We start from the raw sequence: 20134 nt of genomic DNA, 5'->3' as shown, positions 1-20134 counted from the left end.
TCTAGTTTATAGGCATAGAATTGTTTGGAATTAATTGCTTCAATTATTCTAATAATAATAATTATATTGTGAGAACTGACTTGACTGAGTTCAAACTTTTATGTATTTTCAAAAATAACTTTAGTAAGTTTTACGTAAACATATAACAAGCTGTGTTGCGGAATGAATAGGTTTGATTAAATTTATAAATAAAACAAATAAATCAGTGCCGCTTCAACCTTTCTTTTTTAGGTCTGGGCCTCAGATTTCTATATCTGTTTCATGATAATTTGTGAATGTAATAGGCAAGTAGATGATCAACCTCCTGTGCCCGAAACACGTTAACTTTTTGGGTTTCAGGCAAGCCGGTTCACCTATATTTTTCTTCACCGTTTGAGCGAATGTTGAATGCGCACATAGAAAGAAATTTCATTGGTGCAGAGTCAGGGCTCGAGAACCTACGACCTCTGCCCTGCGATTCTGTAACTCACTTTTCGAACTCACACAGCGGTTTTCGCATCAGCGGTCGCTCTCAAATCAGTCGTGAAGCAGTCATTTTATGATTTGGCATTCTGAAAAGGTGGGAGCTTGTAGTTTATTGTTTATCAGAATACCAAATCATAAAATGACTGCTTCACGACTGATTTGAGACCGACCGCCGATGCGTAAACCGCTGTGTGAGTTCGAAAAGTGAGGTACAGAATCGCAATGCTGGGATGAGAGTCGCACGCTACTAGACCAACACTGCTCTCAACTCTGCAATTAAATTTATAATTTCTTTAATAAATATATATGTCGGTGCTATGCTAATTTCATATAAAACTTCGTGACCCTAGCCCCTGTGCTGGCCAGTCAGTAATTAGATTGGTTGAGGATCATAGAAAATATCCAATGAAACCTATTGGAGGGTTCGTGTGTCCAGGAGATACCCGTTCAATCGCCGCTTAAATGAACCCATATTATACTGTCTAGGGAAGATGGAAGGGGGCAAGGAGTTCCACTCCTTTGCTGTTCATATAAAAAAGAAGAAGGAGAAATAAGGGATGATAGTAAGAATAAAAAGCGCCTGATGGAAAATGACGCAAAATTTAAGCAAAAAGTATTACAAAGACAGAAACGATATTAATAATACGTAAGTGCTGAGTTATGCTCCAGTAAAATTTCTAACTTTATACTCTAATAAATCTACATAACTATAGAGGAACAGTAAATTTATTCAAGCGTGTTATCTTTCGAAGTTACACAAAAGACATCACAAGTTCTGTCAATTGAGATAAAGGGATGTAAAATTAACAAGAACTGTAATGCTGGCTGTAAAACAACTGAATCGAGCTTTGTCTACACTAAAAGACAGGCTATGGAGATGTGCTGCTAATGGAATTCCAGTGAGGTATTAAGCACTAAATACTACTCATATAGCCCAATTCCTATAGATTTAGAAGTCTGGAGGCCGTCTCCATTCGAGTTTTTCAATAATTATTTTTTTGTGAAACCGATAGATTATTTTCTTATTTCTTTTTTTATTAGTCCCTTTTGTGGAGGGTGTAGGTACGTGACTGATGAGTTATGGGCATGTGTTTAAAATAGTTAATAAATTTTGAAACACTAGATTTAATCAGGTTATATGCGTTCAATATAATGTATATTATTTATATATTGCATCACCACTATGTGGAAAAAGAAAGGTGCTGCTCTTCCTCAGGCCTCAAGAAAGGATCTTCGGTCAGTCTAACCACTGACCCGAGTGGCTAGGATTGAGAAGTTGTGTAATATTGGATATATTACACAACTTCTCAATCCTAGTGGTCGAAATAAGATTTTTAGCGCGTTTCAGGGTAGACGTCATTGCAATCATTGGAGCCGAAAATTGTGGCTGGTGGTATCTTTGAGTTAAGTGGATAGGGTCCCAACGCTGTGAGATTAGACGAGGTAATAAAATCGACTATTAGATAGACCTGCGCAATACTAATGTGAATGCATGCATGTAATTCGTAAAATAAGGGTGGTTATATAGTAAGGGATTGTCATCGGATATTTTATTGGACTAATCTTGACTTGTCTAATACAGCAAGCGCAACGACCTTTGTGGTGTGGGCTTCAGATCTCTAGATAGCTTTTATTTGCTATTGCAGAGCATTTTTTGAGAACAATGTTGGCCTAGTGGCTTCAGCATGCAAATCTCATCCATGAAGTCGGGACCGTCGGAGCCCGATTTCTTTCTAAATACACATTTATCGCTCCTATGGTGAAGGAAAATATCGTGAGCAAACCGGAAAGAATACGTAAAGAGTCGACGACGTGCGTCAGGCGCAGTACTGGCCTATTAGAAAAACAAAATGAAATCTAGGCCCAGCCCTAAAAGGACTTAATTGAAAGAGGGCATTGGTTTTATTATATTTTAGCAGTTTGTGAATACTTTAATATCCTTAAACATATTTTTAAGTCCTTAAAAAAATCCTACCTATATATTTTTGAATTATTATAAATTAATAGAACTAATACGTGATAATAGTTAAAAGCCGGCTTTTAATTTATCAGCATAAATGATATAGGTATGTATAAGGAAAATATGAATTGTGTGTTTAATAAATATTATATTTATTATTAATAACAAGTGAGTTAACTGACGTTATTAATTGTCAGTGAACTGACAAAAGGTTTGAATCAAGTCAGTTCCTGTTAAAAATAGTTTGTTATTTTTGTAAAATAGTTACCTACCTATTATAGTCCTAGAATAGTGACGGACCTAACAAATAGTAAACTTTACAGGGCAGCCATTTCAAAATAATATATTATAATCATGTTAGTTTTTGTCATAACTATTTTAATTCATATTCTGATATTATGAAAATTGGAATACAAGCAAACAAAAGGATGTGTTTTGAAACAAAGTAAAAATTATAACATTAAATTACACAGTTTTCTTGAAAAATCACTATGTAATACTATGTTTCTGTACTGGTTATGGATCATGACGACTGTTGCATTAGAGTACTCTGTACTGGTAGCGTATATTTTTTTAAATATAATTAATGTCACATATAAAATAGCAAATAACACATTCATATACCGTTAAATTATTTGCATGACCTAAGCTGACTGATTTCATTACTCAAATAACCTTTATAACAACTGAATTGCAATCACAAATTCCCATTTATGTGAGATTGATTTGATTTCAACTTCGGTAAACACTAATGTATTCATTATCAACAAATTTATGTTTTCAACGGTTAACAATAAATTGTAATAACCTCTGAAGTTATATTTAGAACACGCTTTTGTGGCATTGTTGAAGGAATGTATAAAATGATTATTAGTTTCAAATAAATCAGTGGCGCGACCTTTTTGGGTCTGGGCATCAGATTTTTATGTATATCATGATCATTTGTCAATTTAAAACGAAAGTAGGTGATCAGCTTGTGCTTGACACACGCCGCCAACTGTTGGGTCAAAAGCAAGTATCCTCACGATGTTTTCCTTCACCGTTCGAGCGAATGTTAAATGCGCTCATATAATGAAACTCCATTGGTGCACAGCCGGGGATCGAACCTACGACCTCAGGGATGAGAGTCGCACTCTAAAACCCTTTGGCCAACACTGATCTGATTATATTAAGTCAATTTATATAATAACTGTAATTTAAATAATAAATGAAAGTCCTATTATATTAGGCCATTTTTGATAAGGACTCAATCATTAACCACGTTACATAAATAAACTATTTGTATATAAAGTTGTGTGTCGCACTTTACCTTTGTCTATTTTCATAGACAAGTAGATATAGGCCGGGAGATAGTGACACTAAATAGTGGGTCATTTGTACCATCATGTTCATCAGGGGTCTTATTATGCAATGAAAAAAAGAAAAATGATGGAGCGCTTGTACGGCACGGCGGCCCAAGCGTGTGGGCGTTAGTCGAACTTTTGTTCCAATTTGTTCCAGAAAAATTCTAGTATTTTCCGATAGGCCATAAAAAATAAGAGGTGGCAGTGTCGTGCCATACTTCTCCGTTGTGAATTACAGCCCGCCATACCGACGCGAATGCGGTAATTAAAAAAAAAATCAACCATTTGTACCAGGCTAATTTTTGCACAGTTAATCATCATTTACGAAAATAACCATGCCATACATTTCGGACGGTTCCAAATGCCCGCCATACCGCCAAAAATCAGCAATTGCCTTTTTTACACGCTTTATATTAGCTTCACCTGTATGTATGTATGTATGTAACCGACTCCTTCGGACTCGATTTTGACCCACTTTAAACGGACAGATTTAATTCAAACTTTGTACACTTATAAAGAATCAGCGACAATATAATAATTTTATAGGTTTATCTCGAAAAAACAATGAAATTTTTGTCCACAAAGCAATACGATTAAATTGAGACAACACGTATTGCTGCTATGACTAAAAAGTGGAAAACAAATATAGTTTAAAAAAACTATAGAACACGCTTTATAAAGCACATCAAACTAAAAAGTGAAAAATAATTCCTAATTTAGGCTGAAAATGGTAATGAACAAAAAATACTGGTATTATTGTGAAAAAGCGTGGGGCGCTCTGTGCCATATTTTCTGTATTTCTGTCTATCGAGCAACCCACGCTTTTTCACTGAGATTTACGCGTGTCTTGCGCACCCTGAATATTATTGCAGGTGAGACGGATATATTTATTAGCACACAGGCTGATCACAAGATTTACGTTATTTTTCATTTGTTATAAAAACGTTTAGGTTTTTGTTTTGTTTTATTTTTGGTTTAATTTTATACTAATACGTTTTCTATTGTACTAGTATTAAGTTATGAAGGATTAGTGCACACATACAAAATAATATTTATTGAATTCGATTGAGTGCGATAAATTAAGGTTGGAAGAATCCAATTATTAGCACAATACAAACAGAACCTTTTGTCTGATTTGAACGCAATTGGTTGCGCCATAAATAAGGGGAACAATACTCAATAAAATTATATGTCTTGCGGATTTGGTGGTAAACAATATAGGTCACTAACGATGAGACCCTAATTAGCAATAAAATTGCCTTTCTTTGAAAAGTGAATTTGTTGTTGTTGTAAAGCAGCGATGGTCTAATGGCGTGGCGTAGACCTGAGGTCGTAGGTTCAATCCCCGGCTGTGCACCAATAGAGTTTCATTTTATGTGCGCATTTAACTTTCGCTCGAACGGTGAAGGAAAACATCGTGAGGATACTTGCCTTAGTCGAGGGCTTGTGTCAAGCACAGGAGGCTGATCACCTACTTAATTAGATAGACAAATGATCATGAATCAGATACAGAAATCTGAGGGCCAGACCTAAAAAGTTTGTAGCGCTACGGTTTTTTTATTAAATACATTCTCACAGGAGCTGCAATAAAAATTATTTGTAGGACAAATAATAACATAAAATAACTAATCAAAGAATTAAAATCGTTGACAGTAGAGTACATATAACTTATATTCACGAACACACGTAAATATTATATTCAAATATAATAATTAACTTCATTAACTATTACAATTAATAATAATCGTATTAAGCTAATACAAACAATGTTTAATTCATATTTAGAAAAATGGCATATAAAACAAATTTTAGTTCGAAGTTGGTGGCGAACTATAATAGCAAGAAATTTAATTCTATAATCCGTAAAAGATTGCCGCAATCCGACCTAATCCGCCTTTTACCCGCTCTCGTGAGCTGATACTTAAGACCGCACTTATGTTTAATACTTTCTGAAACAATACTTTGCAAAACTTGCACCGTAAGCTTATATCTGTTATATTTTTTTCACCCAAGCTTTGAACCCAAGACCGAGTTAAATACGCCCTTTTTTATATTTGTCTTTTGTATCGAATGTGCAAATATTTTCTTGTTTTCCCTATCATGACTCAATCAGATTTGACTCCATGTTATATGTATTTACCACCAACATAATGTAGGCTAATTCTAATTCATTTACATTCTTCCTAATTTCTATATGGTTTTGCTTCTCAAGTAGCTACTTTATTCGAGAATGTATTTAAGCGTCCGTTGAAACTAGTTTTAAGTGAGTTTTGACCAATAAGATTTTGCTTTATTGCTTTATTATTTGCTTCGACTTCATTGTACTCTGTGATTAATCAGATTAAATAAATAATTACGTTTCCATTCAAATAATATATCTAGAAACATTTAATCTATGAAAAAGTTTTAATAAACTCTTGCATCAAGTTGTCATAAAGTTTTTAAGGGTTAAACCAGTCAATTGTCATTGAAAAACATTATTACTAAGAAATGTAAAATGAAATGGAAGTCTAATGAATGTCCATTGTCACAGTCTGCAGTCACTCGCTACTCTGTAATGCTAACATTATTAACTAACATTAAATCGTACTTTAGTTCTAGTTCCACAACATAATTTTTTTTTAAATTACATATTTTATATTTAAAATTAAGAGAGAATATAGTACTTAATTGATACTATAATAATTGATTAAGATAATAACCATAGTTTCTAATTGAACATTGTTTTACCTGAAGTAACCTTAGAAAATGCCTAAAAGAATTTTAGGATTTTAATTTTTAATATATCTGTAAAACAATAAAATAATAAACTGATTAAAGGTCACGATCTAACAACAATTAGACAAATATTTTTCTTTAATAATTTAGTTTTTATATAATAATGTGCTTAACTAACTACAATAAAAATTGAATATTAAGTTATTGACAAGACATTATCAAATGGTAAATGTGCTTATTATTGCAGCCCGAATAGGATCCCTATCATTCATATCACATCTTCTGTGTGATGTCTTCTACGGGTAATCCTTCAATAATGAAATATTGTGTACACATGTAACAATAATATCTGAAACAGTTGATATTTCGATTCCTATTCCTCTGTACCTTCTCTTCTAAAATGGTTCTTCAGCAGCACTTGGAGCGCATCAAATATATACTATGACTAAAGGTGAATCTCAAAATATGCAACATTATATGGGTCTTGCGAATACCTTAGAAATCTTTTCGGTATTTTTTGTCTAACCCTTTATGATTCTCGTCATCAAAAGATTCGTTTTGTAATCAAAATCATCAAAAATTTCCATCATTCTCGATTTAATCGTTAAACAGGTGATTAAAGGTTATGTCAATAAAAGACAATACAAAGTTGCGCTCGTTCATTCGATCGAGAATCATACCTTTTTTAGAATACAATACTAATTCAAATCTCATATTAAATCTAGGCTCAATGCTTAAAATACAACTTAGGATACCATTTATCATTATGCAATCCTGCATCAGCGCAATTTGGTACCCAATTATGTAACAAAAGAATATCATAATTATTCAAAAACCCGATATTCATTCGCCGGCGAAGCGATGTTAAATATCTCTAAGGAATTTATAATTAATTAGAAATTCTCCGTCGGGTTTCTTAAATAATTAAAGAATTTCTTGCCTTTGTTAGATATTAGAGGAAGGCTAAATGTTAAAGTTTTTAGTTCCTATTGTACTAGAACAATACTTGAAATTTGTCAAAAGAATATTTAGTCTTAATGATGATTTGACCTCAAAAATTGTCATATTGCCGCTTTGTGCACACAAATGCAATGACGAAAATTGAAACAAATGGTTTCACAGATCTTATGCAAGGTTTTATCGACGTATGCCTAAAATATCTTGGACAGACTGCATACGAAATACAATCGAGCTGGACAGAATGCAAAAGAACAGAGAAGTGCTTATGACGGTTAAGAAAATGAAACTTGAATATTTCGGACACGTCTTTCGTAAGACCAAAAAATACGAGCTCCTTCAACTAATCATACAAGGCAAACTGTCAGATTGTAGGAGACCTGGCCGCAGATGCACGTCTTGGTTGAAAAATCTTAAACCAAATGGTGAAATCACCAAGTCACTGTTTAGAAGCGCGCCATCCCAAATTAAACTAGCCATGATGATCGCCAACCTTCGCAAGGAGATGGCACTATAAGAAGTAGAAGATGATGAAAGTTTTCTGCGATCGATCCTGACCCATCTCCACATTTGAACTCGCCTGTCCACCATATGTCGACAATGAACTATATCATACTTCAACCATACAATGTGCAGAGGCGATGAGATCTTGGAGAAACTGATCGTGGTTGGTAGCACAGAAGGCAAAAGATCACGTGGCCGTACACCAACCAGATGGGCCGATCAAGTGAGACTCATCATCCTCATAACTATACACTGATAGAGAGGCGCTGGACAGAAGCCGGTGGAACCAGATTATCCGCTCCAGATGTTGCCTTTTATTTATGCAATAGGAGGCAAACAGGCAGGAGGCAAAAAAAAAAAAAAAAAATGTGAGAGGTGGACAACCCCAAGGGGTATGAAAAATAGATAGTAGCCGATTCTCAGACCTACTGAATATGCATATAAAATTTGATAAAAATCGGTCAAGCCGTTTCGGAGGAGTATTGTAACTAACATTGTGACACGAAAATTTTATATATAAGATTTCCAGAGTTAGTGTGTATTTTTATTGTGTCTACGTCAAACGTAAAAAAGACAAGAATGAATGAACAAAAATTTATGTCCGCTAAGAATTGCTTATAGCAATATTTAACAATGATTTTAATTACAGGAGAACTAGCCGTGAAATCCTACGTTTTAATTAAAGGCTGGATTAAAATAGCAGGTAATTAAGAACAAGGATGAACGACCTCCACTAAGTTATGATTTATTAAGTGAGAGTTATTAAAGTTATTTAAATCAACATGAATAATGCCCCTTTGAATCTCCCAGCGTTATTAAATTTATATTTGCTTTGTGACCTGATTACGAACCAAAAACAATTTCGAAATGCTCTCAAATGCAATGTATCTAACTTACGAAGTCTACCCTATGAGATAGGACCTCCAATTCAAAGTTAGACTGTGGAGTACACTCAAAGGCCGGCAACGCACCCACTAAAAAGGGTATCTATGGGCTGCGATGACTGCCCTTTATGGGCTTCCCGATGGCTCACTTGCCCCTTTCTATTATCTACTATATAAAAATAAGTCGGGTTTTCCTTCCTGACGCTATAACTCCAGAACGCACGAACCGATTTCCACGGGTTTGTATTCGTTGGAAAGGTCTCGGGCTCCGTGAGGTTTATAGCAAAGAAAATTCAGGAAAATTTTCAACAGAAAAGCGGGATCACCAAACGAAATGTTACATAAAACGAAGCCATCTGGTGGCGAAACGGAGTTCGCCGAGTTTGCTAGTATACATATATATTTATAAAATATCTTTCGCCATCGCAAGTAGATAGACGAAGCTAAAAACATTTTTTTTAATAAGGCTAAGTCAACTTAAAGTATTAATATAAAATTATATTTTTTTATAAGCGAAGTAAAATGTGATGTTCGGTTAACCAAACACACTTGCTTATTAATGCAGAGGCAGTATGTTCAATCTCAACGGGAAATTCAATTTATGATGAGCCATGAACTACCCGTGACCCGATTCCTGGCCTATATATCATTGTAGATAAAAATGTCATAGGCAAACATTTTTTATGAGAAATCTTTTTGAATGGGCGACTTGAAGTCTATTCCTATGTATGCAGTAATATCTATTATGATTGCATTACCGATAGTGTATACGTATAAACGCCAAAAGACACTTGATTTTAGTACATTTACATACACATAATCTACACATACACACATACCCCATGTGGTTTCCTCTATATATTCTAATGTATTGTATTGTATAAGATCTTCTGTCGATCTGAAGTGGTGGAGGCCTGATGACCTGTAACACAGGTCATCAGGCCTCCTTAACAGGCATCAGTCTCACACAGACTAGCTTTTTCCATTAACAGAAGTATATAACTGTCACTTTCTTATGTCCGTAGTTTAAGTCTTTGTGAGAAAATAAATTATATTATTATTATTATACAACAGAAATTGAAAAACAAACGATATTCGTGGCCCTATCAACAGTCACGACGTCTTCTACAAATGTTTATTTAAAAATCATTTTTTTTAATTTTGTATTTGAGTACTAAAAGGTTTACAGTAATTTCAATATTCTTAACTTACCTAGTGATAATAATAATTAAAAATGTATAAATAGGAAGTTTGGTCCCTTTGGCAGTGTACCTTTAACGGTTAATTATTTTTAATTAAATTAAATCAACTGTGGAACAATTCCTGCAGATCACTCTTTTGTCCAATATTTCGTAAAAAAAATAGTAAAACTCACTACATCTGTCAGGCACAGGAACCTATTCCTATCGCTTGGCTAAATAAAAATGTTTAATCAAATAGACGCAGAAATGTGTCTACCAATATAAACAGAGACCTTGCGAGTATTTCGTATTGATAGGAATAAATGTTCGGACCAATACGACAAAATTTTCTTAATGAATTAAGTTGTTTACTACGTTGTTTTAAACGAACACTGCAGTTCTGCCAAGCGTGCATATATATGTAATATATATTTAAAAAAAAAAACATTAAAAATTCATAACTTGAAAAGAGTCCTATATGTGTTTACATTTTTAAGGGGGTGTCAATTGACAACGCAGCGCTACCATGGTCCTTTAAATATTCCTTATCGTATAATTATCGCTATTAAAAATAGTTTGCCATACGATCTAATCATATAGATATTTTGCTCGCCAGCTCCCTAACTAATAAGGGGGCTCCAACCCTTCATACAATTATAAGGGTATTACTATTAAGTACAAAATTTTTTAGTTAAGACTTGAATTACTTTCACATCACGTAATGTTTAGTAATACAATTTAAACTTATTCAGAAGTCTAGGAAAAAGTAGAAATCTAAAGCTCCTCCTAACCTCTTTAAACACGGAGCCTTTATTTATTTTCCAAGTAGATTTTTACGTGAGCTCTCAAGAATCTCACATCCGCTGAAATCTGGGTTTTAGAAATGTTTTTCACAACTCACAAAAGCTAGAAAAGTTTTTTAAAAAGTGTTTTTTTGTTGTTCAAATGAATTTAATGGTAAAGCTCTTTTGTAATGTATTTTAAACTTAAAGAATGTTAAACATTCTAACGAAACTAAAAAATACAATAATATTTGTAAATTATGTGTTACAGTATTGTTTCTTTAAATAAAATCATTTTTTTAATAATTTGGGGTTTAAAGCTAAATAAATAATATCTAATACATAGCTGAATATTTTTTTGTCTTTTTATCTAATAGCTAAAAAGGCTTTTGCCTGTGGGCGGTCCAACTAAATATAATTTTTAATTTATTTCATACTGTTAATGTCTTGTGTCGTAAGTCTTTATATTTTTATTATTATTAATAGTGACGATAAAATTTAGATTTGTACATTTGAAAGGACAAAACGTTGCGGGGAAAATTTGATTGTATTCTGAGCGTTTCTTTATAGTTTTTTATATAAATACCTGTTCAAAATTGTAAATCTAGAATTTTTGCAAATTAAATAATAAATTATTCAAGAAAAGGTTGAGACAACCGACTGTCAACATTAACCAGTCTACGTTGGTCTTATGACCGAAGGGCTGTTTGCAGTTGAATTAAGTTTTTATCAAGCGAATTTCAACCTTGTGCCGTGTACATAAGATGTAAAACCTGTTGAAAGTACAATACTTTGTTAGCTCTGAAATTGTTCAATAATTTAGGATCTGCCGTAAGTCCACAATATCTCAAGGGCTCGATAAAACTTCGTACAAAGCTCAGATGTAAAAGATCAATCTTTTTGATTATTGAAGTGTTTGTCTCTTGATTTATATATATATATTTGGTTTAGTCATTCACTATTATATATTTTTATGAAGGAGAAAACAATAAAAAAATATTTGGTTAAACTTTTACAGCAATAAACCAAGCAACCCCAATTAAATAAACACAATGGATCACAGAGGTGGTAGAAAAAAGAAGAAAAAAAGGATCAGTAATAATAAAAAGTAATCATTGGTGCTTCACCGCTTAGCTATTTCCGCGACCCCTATACAGAACATTTAAGAATTTATAATAGTTTTACTATTATTATCCTTAAGCCTTGCATTAGTAAAGTTTTTTAGCATTTCCTTCTGATGTGTAATCGCTATACAATAATATCGTTTACTCAATGTTCTTTTGTGTTTGTATATAAAGGAGTACTACAGCTACACGTGCTATTTCTATTTCAAAAAAATCAAAACCAATGTCTTCTTATACGAAAGTAATTTATAATACTAGACCATTAGCGTCGCTGTCAGCTGCCATTGTCATAATATACCACAGAGCTTATAAATTAACAACATCGAAGTGAAATCAGTTCAAAACCATTATTACTAGTCTTTGCAAATATCTGTAAACTAACGACTATTGACTACTCGATAGTAATAGCGATTCCATATTCATTATTTTTATTAAAAATAACTTGTTAGCACTTTAAACCTGACAGTCAATCAATATTAAAGTAATCGTTTGACACTCGTCGCTACAACTGCCGTTAAACTTCAGTCTGTGCCGGTTCCGTTTCTGAACGACTATACAAGTATCACGGAACTTGTTTACGACAAGTTCGGCACAAAACATGCACTGTTTTGTACGTTGCTCTTAACGGGTCCTAAAGATCTAATAACATAAGCGAAGCGGCAAAGCAAAGTCAGATTAGGGTAAAAAACTGCCTTCACCGGTGAAAGCGGTCCTTTATTACATACTTCCCTCACTCCAGTAAGCTTTCGGCCTGCCCTTCAGGCGATTGACCACCCAAGCCCAAGCCGAGATTCGCAGGAGACACCCTCGCGCTAGTTGCTAAGTAGCCTGTTAAGTCGAAATCAAATGATGCTAGCGACGTAAATGATAATGGCATGACGCTGACTATTTTAAATAATACACATACGGGATTTTCTCCGTCATATATATATATTTTTTTAGTCTATCTGTGAAACGGTTCAATACATCCAATATTCAAACTGTAAAGTTTGTTTTAACAACAGTCTAACACATGTAGATTTTTGTGAATAAGGTAGATATTGCTGCAGAGACACAAATACACGAAGTATGTTTACTAATCAATAATAAAATTTAAACGAACTAGTTTTCGCCACATCCAATGCCGACAATATTCACCTCATATTATTGTAAGCTATTGTTAAAGTTGTAGCCAAATCTCGCAGTTTATCTAATGAAAAGGTAGACAGGAATAGTAACTATGTATTATTAAGTTTTCTCGTACAATGTTCATTATATAGATATTATTTAGTAAATGTTCTCTATTTGTAGGCTTTCAATTAACTAACTGCTTTGCACAAATGATGCAATGTGTAAAAAATAACGGAGTATCTGATAAAAAAAATAAAAATACATTCCATTGCACAAAAATAGAGCAAGGTAAAAAATAGGTACTTTAATTTGAAATACGTTTCAAAAGGCCTCAATTTAAAATTGAAGAGGGAAATGAATTCAATATACAAAATACATTTGTTCATGAATCACGGGCATCAGAAATTATTTCCAATGCGAGCGGTTGAAATGAGAGAATTATATTAAGTAATTTAATTTTGGCACTCTTATATACTCTTTTGGTATATGTATATTACAATCATTTTGTCTATATAATATTTTCTTTCTTGATTCCCCCTGATACAACGTGATTGTAAATGTCCCAACAGTGTAAGTGCATCCTCCTTTTTCACCGTGCCTTAGAGAAAGAGGTTAAATGTTTGTTATGTTATTATTATTAGATACTAATTGCTCTAAGTTGTCACGAGAACCATGATAGATAGATATTAAATGGTAAATTTTGTTGTATAAAAATTTATGCAATTTAGTGAGAATACAGACGGAGAGTTTATTGCCAGTTCTTCTATTTCATTATTTGCCTTTGATTTGAGAAGTGGTAGTAAATGTACATTTGATTTTGAACAATACAGCAGAAAAAAAAAATTTAAGTACAGAAACGTACGAAACTAAAGAGATTTATAAAGATTTTGTTTCTCTCTGTCGGATGTTTTAATAACATAAATAAATATAGTTTAAAAAAACTAAAAAACACGCACATCAAACTAAAAAGTGAAAAATAATTTCTAATTTAGGCTAAAAATGGTAATGAACAAAAAATACTGGTATTATTGTGAAAAAGCGTGGGTTGCTCGATAGACGAAAAATATGGCACAGAGCGCCCCACCCGTTAAAAGCGTGTTTTTTAGTTTTTTTAAACTATATTTATTTTTTAGTTAATTTTTTTTCATTTTTTTTCGGATTATTGCATTGTCATCGATCTTTGACAGGTGCGAAAAGTTTGAATTAAATCTGTCCGTTAAAAGTGGATCAAAATCGAGTCCGAAGGAGTCGGTTACATACATACATACATACATACATACATACATACAGGTAAAGCTAATATAAAGCGTGTAAAAATATCACTATTTTTACCATATCACCACGGCGTATTTCCGAACCAATTAGACTTAGAGTCCTCCAAGAAAAGAGCGTACCAATTCTTAAAAGGCCGGTAATGCACTCGTATGCCCTCTGGCCTTGAGAGTGTCCATGATGTTAACATCAGACGAGCCTCCTGCCCATTTGCCAGTTCTAATACAGTATAGTTAGTGGAACAATTTTGTTTTATATCCTGATTTTGATTTAGAGGAAAGTGCAGAGTTATACCCGTGATTGTTAATAAAACCATCTTGAGATGGATGTATGATGTACGAACAATGTGAATCGTTGAAGATTCTATCCATCAGTAGTATAATATATAATATCAGTAGTATATATAATAGACTTCTGCTAAATAGTTAATTTATTATTGATAGTGGAAGTTACAGGTGGGTCTGCCATTTAAACAAAACAATATACAGATATTGTTAATCTTAGAAAGAAATATATTAACCCCGTATATAAAAATGGTTAAAATGTTTTTATTCTTATAAAAATATCAAGAGATTTAATTTGGGCCTCTTTTAACCGATTTAAAAAAAACTATGTTATCAGTTTGGCTTGTATGTTATTTCTTGGAAACTAAGTGATATCAAGTTGATCATATGATTTAAATCAGATACATATATAAATGTATATGTTTTCAATAAAGTTTCATTAAAATAGACTCAAAAAGTCAACCACTGGCTGAAAATAAAAAATAAACTGTATATTTCTATAGATTTATTAGTTCTATTTGTACATATACTACGTAGAAACATGTAATAACTAAATGGCTTTTAAAACATTATGTATCAAGTTACAACCATAGTTTCAGATAAAGATTAATATGAGGAAAAGAACAAAATAACAGATTTTATCGCGAATATACATAATTATTACGAGTCATTTATTAGAAAACTACAATCAAATTCGTTACAGAGACAAAAGTGAGAACTAAATATATCCTAAGAATTTTGATTTCATAGAATATTCAATGCAAACTTAAATATAAGGTACTGTATATATAGTTGATTAAAATATTATTGTCTTACTTAATGCAAGAGATCTTAAATATATCGCATAACGTTGTGCATTTGAATTAAATCAGTAAGTGATTAAATGAATTTATTTCGATAAAAGTCAGCTGACGGAAATGCCCGACAGCGCCATCGCCACTGGTGTCAGAAAACTAAAATTAATTTACTGTAGTCAAAAAGTTGTACACATTTAGTTGACAGCGATAGTACTGCCTATATTATGGGGCAGCGTCACAAATCGTTGCGTTGCAAATGCCACCATTAAGGTCGTGAGTTTGAATCCGGGATGTATGCTACACATGCCTATGTCATGCACAAGTCTTATTAGGAATCATGGGACTTTGTATAAATTTAAAAAATAACAAAGAAATATCAATCTTACGAAACTATAAAAAAATTTGGTTATTATATTTAATTTACACTATATCAATCAATTTATTTTGACTTTGATTTTTTAAATAATTTAAGAGTTTATTTCGTGCGTGCTTTGGTGCGTTCATACCATCATACCATAAATACCAAAATTACGTGTCGAACATAAAGACACTTGATGTTTTAAGTGAATCAGTCAGTAATACAAAAGATATGACTTTGGCACTTAAGAAATTACGTCGAAATACTGTTATAGTTTTTGTTACAAGTAACCGATTTGAGAGATATATTCAAGAAAATTATAATGTATGCATGGAAATACGAGGGAAGACATGATCTGTTTTCACAATTGATGTCATTATCAATTGCTCTTATAGTATATCAAACTTGTTTGTATTGAAAGTACAATTGAACTAGATATATAAATGGTTTTTTTATTTTTATAAAATGATGATTTGACAATTGAAGAGAATCATAATGTTTTGTTTATGTATATATTTTTTTGTACTTTACATATATATTATTACGTATTGCTTTTGATTACTAGTTTTGATAATGCCTTCGAGAGATAATATAATAACACAGCTCGATATACTATAATCTCAATCGATACTACATTAAATATACACTTAGATAATATATACAGTTCATAAAAATAAATAGGTATTTACAAATTATACAACATACATGTCTTACGCTAACAATCTATTTGTACTTATTCATAGAAAAATACGTCCAGTCCTATCACATGAGTTTCCATCGCAGCCGATCTCTTAAAACTGAAACAAATATTATTATTTTTTTATTAAAATAACAAACATTTTTTTATTATATATATAAATAGTGTAATTTATTGAGCAATCTAGCCAATGTTTAGTTAATGATGTAAAATTGTCGTTTATGCAGTGAACTTTAATTTAAATGTTGTATATACTATTGTGATATTTTCACATTTCTTATGTAATCAGTTAAATCTAGTCTTAGCCAGAACTCAGTTCACATAAATTGGTAAAAAGTATTTGTGGTTACGACTGATGGCTGACATTAAGCTACGAGATCGTCGGATTATGTCTACGTCGTAGCGCTGGTGCTACAATGGCTACGGCATATTGCAATGCTCACGCGTAGAAGATGATAAATATTTTATAGAATACTTTGTAGGTTTGAATATCATATACAAGTATGTAGAATAACTTCACACTTATATATACTTTTGTACAGTTTGTCATGTCAATAATCATTTTTTTTACTGAAAATGGACTAATTCGCTGCTAATGACAATGATGTAGATAAATTTAATAAGGTCGGTAAAATTTATATTATAAACAAATATGATAGATATCAAAACATCCATTTGTATAATATAATATTATGTGGGTCTTATACTTGGTTTACTTGGTTAACATAATAAATATCTTTAATAAATATAGAATGCAAAGTGTAACTTGATAATACATAGCTTTCCATTTCCATTTTTAAAACCCTTTTTAAACAAATTAAGTCATCCTACATGGAAATAAAAGAAAGAATTCCAATACTCACTTAAGTGCTATGTCAAAAGAGAGTCGTATTCAAATGGCATTGGATCGGCTGCTCGTAAATGTCACCACAGCACCCCCCCAGATATATTCGACACCTCTATTTGTTCCTGCCCCCCTCCGTCCACGCTCGGAGCATGCCTCCTTTTATACCTCAATCGTATACTGAGCCATAATACCAAAGACATCACTATTAAGCACGAAACGGAAACTATACCAAAGTATTGGGCGAAATGGCCCGGCGGCTGGTAATGAGAATATTCCATATTATTTGGAGTCGTGTATGTATTATTCGCGCTGCTATTCAGTGCGTATTGATTTTCCAATGCCAGGCTAGTAAGAGATGCTTTGGTGGCCACAGGTGTGTTCAACCGATTTCCCGTTTTCAGCATAGTTCTATTTTCAGATATCGTCGGAGTTTCGGACAGTATTGCGTCCAAATGTTCTGGTACTAGCGATGTGATATTTTTATCTATTTTAGATATTTCCACAATCCCGGTTCTATTATAATAATCCTCATACTGTATCATGTTTTCAGTATCTAATTTCTCATTGTTTCTAATTGTATTATTCACGAAATTCTTTTCAAGCCGCGAAACAAAAGTGTCGTTTACATTCAGCGTAATTCTATTGTTTTTGTCACCAAAATTATTATAATTACGTTTTAAGGACGACCTCTCTGTTTTATTGTTTAAATACCCGTAATATCTTAGCAGCTTATTTATCATTTCAGTACTATATAAATTAACGGGCGGCAAACTTTCGTTTATTGTGAAAGTTTCAGGGAAGGTACAGTTGTACTTGTTTATTTCTGCTTTCGCTTCGGACGTTGAATAGTAACACGTTTCATTGTTTAGCAAACTTTTATTCCAATTCATCCAATCAGACAGCCACAGCTCCGCACTGCAGTTAATCTTGTTACCGTGTAATCTCAGCGTCTTTAGTTGCACAAGATAAAAGAGTAGATCGTTTCGTATGTTACGTAAATTGTTCATTCTTAGATCCAAATATTGCAAATGAGAGAAGGCGGCGAGCGCGGCCGAGTCAGCCAAAAACTGTCTGGCAAGACCAGGACTAGATTGTAAGTGAAGCATTTGCACACTTTCCGGGGACGACATTGGAAAAGAGCCATCTTTCGCAGGCACGGAAATATTCAAGTAACATAATCTTAGATCTCGGAGAGATAATGGTCCATCAAAAGTGCTCGGCGACAGCATTTGCAGTGGGTTGTTTGACAAATCTAATATTTCCAGAGATAATAAATCGTCAAACACGTGATCTTGAATGTAAAGTATTTTATTGCTTTTCAATAATAGGATACGAAGGTTTGGCAAGCTTTTGAAGTCCGCTGATGTGAGGTTTTTAATCATATTATTATTTATGGAAAGATATTTCAATTCATCGGGCAGAGATTTAGGGACCACGATGAGAGAATTGTTGTTTAAATTCAGAAATAGGAGCATTTCCAGTCTACCTAATGAGTCTTCTTCGATTGATTTGATTTTGTTATTTGAAAAGTCTAACGACTGAAGGAGTGGATAGCTGTCTAGATCTCCACAGCGTATTGAGCTGATATGGTTCCCCACAAGAGACAGGAAGCGAACGGAATGTGTGAACGCTTCGGGGACTTGGTATAATCCTGTTCTCGATGCATCGATCTGCTGTAGTCTGCGGCCCGTGCCAACTAACAATTGTGTATCCAACTGTGTAATCCCCAAATGCGGGTTATCTGTCAGGAGTAATCGAGCTAAATTCGGCAGTAACTGCAATGCTCCAGGCGCTAATTTCCTTAGATTATTATGGGAGACATCTAAATGTTGTAACAGCCAATTATTAAAATAATTCTCCAGAATAAACTCGATGTTATTCCTGCTTAAATTGAGATGCTGGAGGCTTTTTAAGGGCGTAAATATGTTCTCCAATTTAGTCAAGTTGTTTTCAGATAGGTCTAGTTTTTCTAATTTGGTTAAACCAACAAAACTCTCCGCTGATATTTTATTTATACTGTTCTTACTCAAAATCAGAACGCGGAGATTCGTGTAATTGCTGAATAAATCCTTGCTGATATATTGCAACCTGTTTAATGATAAATTCAATTCACGTAAATTATTGGCTTTAACGTTTATCCGTAGTTTCACAATAGTATTGTTCGTCATGATAATTGAAAACGTATCGAGTATTGGAACATCGAAATTAATATTGTTAAAATCACATTTTTCACTGAATTCTATTTCAACCCCCCTAAAAGTCTTATTTGTTAGCATGGGAATGTCACAACATCGTATCTGATGACCACTTTCTTTTACCGTTATATTAAACGGACAATCACATTGAGTCACGTTACACATATCGCACTTACAGTTCACAATCCACACTATAAAAACAATGAAGTACACTTTTAGAGCCATTTCGCACTCGAAACTTACGCGGGATTTAAAATGAGATGTTTGTGCACTTGTAAGAGCGTTTTAGAGGCTCTTAAACGCATAGTTTTCGGCTTGTAGTGTTCCGTCACTCAAGTTGTCACCTGGCGTGACGGCTCGACGAGATAGCACGTGACTAGAGGGACGCGAATCACGCACCGCAGTACCGGCATTGCCGATGGCGTCGACGTGTCTGATCAACTGCTGCGTTCGGGAGAATCATTCTTTGCGCCGGCGTAGTAGCCAAGTTCGCCAAACCCTTATTTTTATAGAGGCTGACTTTTACTATGTATGTCATAGTGTTCTAACGTTATTTTGAGAACGCAACTATTTATTTCTTGAGCGTTGCGAGATTGCTCCCGTTCGGGCTGTTAGGAACAATGATTTAGACGATATTTATTACAGTGGGAGTTATC

The 20134-nt window shown here is 33.4% G+C and overlaps 1 protein-coding gene across 1 annotated transcript; it reads right to left on the bottom strand.

The window, feature by feature from the left end:
* Positions 1 to 15877: 15877 nt before the first annotated feature.
* On the bottom strand, positions 15878 to 19906 carry LOC125063770 (leucine-rich repeat-containing protein 40). Its single transcript, XM_047670375.1, has 2 exons — positions 17300 to 19906; positions 15878 to 16536 (listed from the first exon to the last, which is right to left on the bottom strand). Exon 1 carries the CDS (start codon positions 19701 to 19703, stop codon positions 17361 to 17363), a length of 2343 nt encoding a protein of 780 aa, XP_047526331.1. The 5' UTR covers positions 19704 to 19906; the 3' UTR covers positions 15878 to 16536; positions 17300 to 17360.
* Between the last annotated feature and the right edge of the window lie 228 nt (positions 19907 to 20134).

Source organism: Pieris napi, chromosome 3 (assembly GCF_905475465.1).
Source record: "Pieris napi chromosome 3, ilPieNapi1.2, whole genome shotgun sequence".
In the NCBI taxonomy this organism is placed as follows: domain Eukaryota; kingdom Metazoa; phylum Arthropoda; class Insecta; order Lepidoptera; family Pieridae; genus Pieris; species Pieris napi.
The sequence above is the reverse complement of the archived record's forward strand: the minus strand, read 5'-3'. Positions and strand labels throughout refer to the sequence as shown.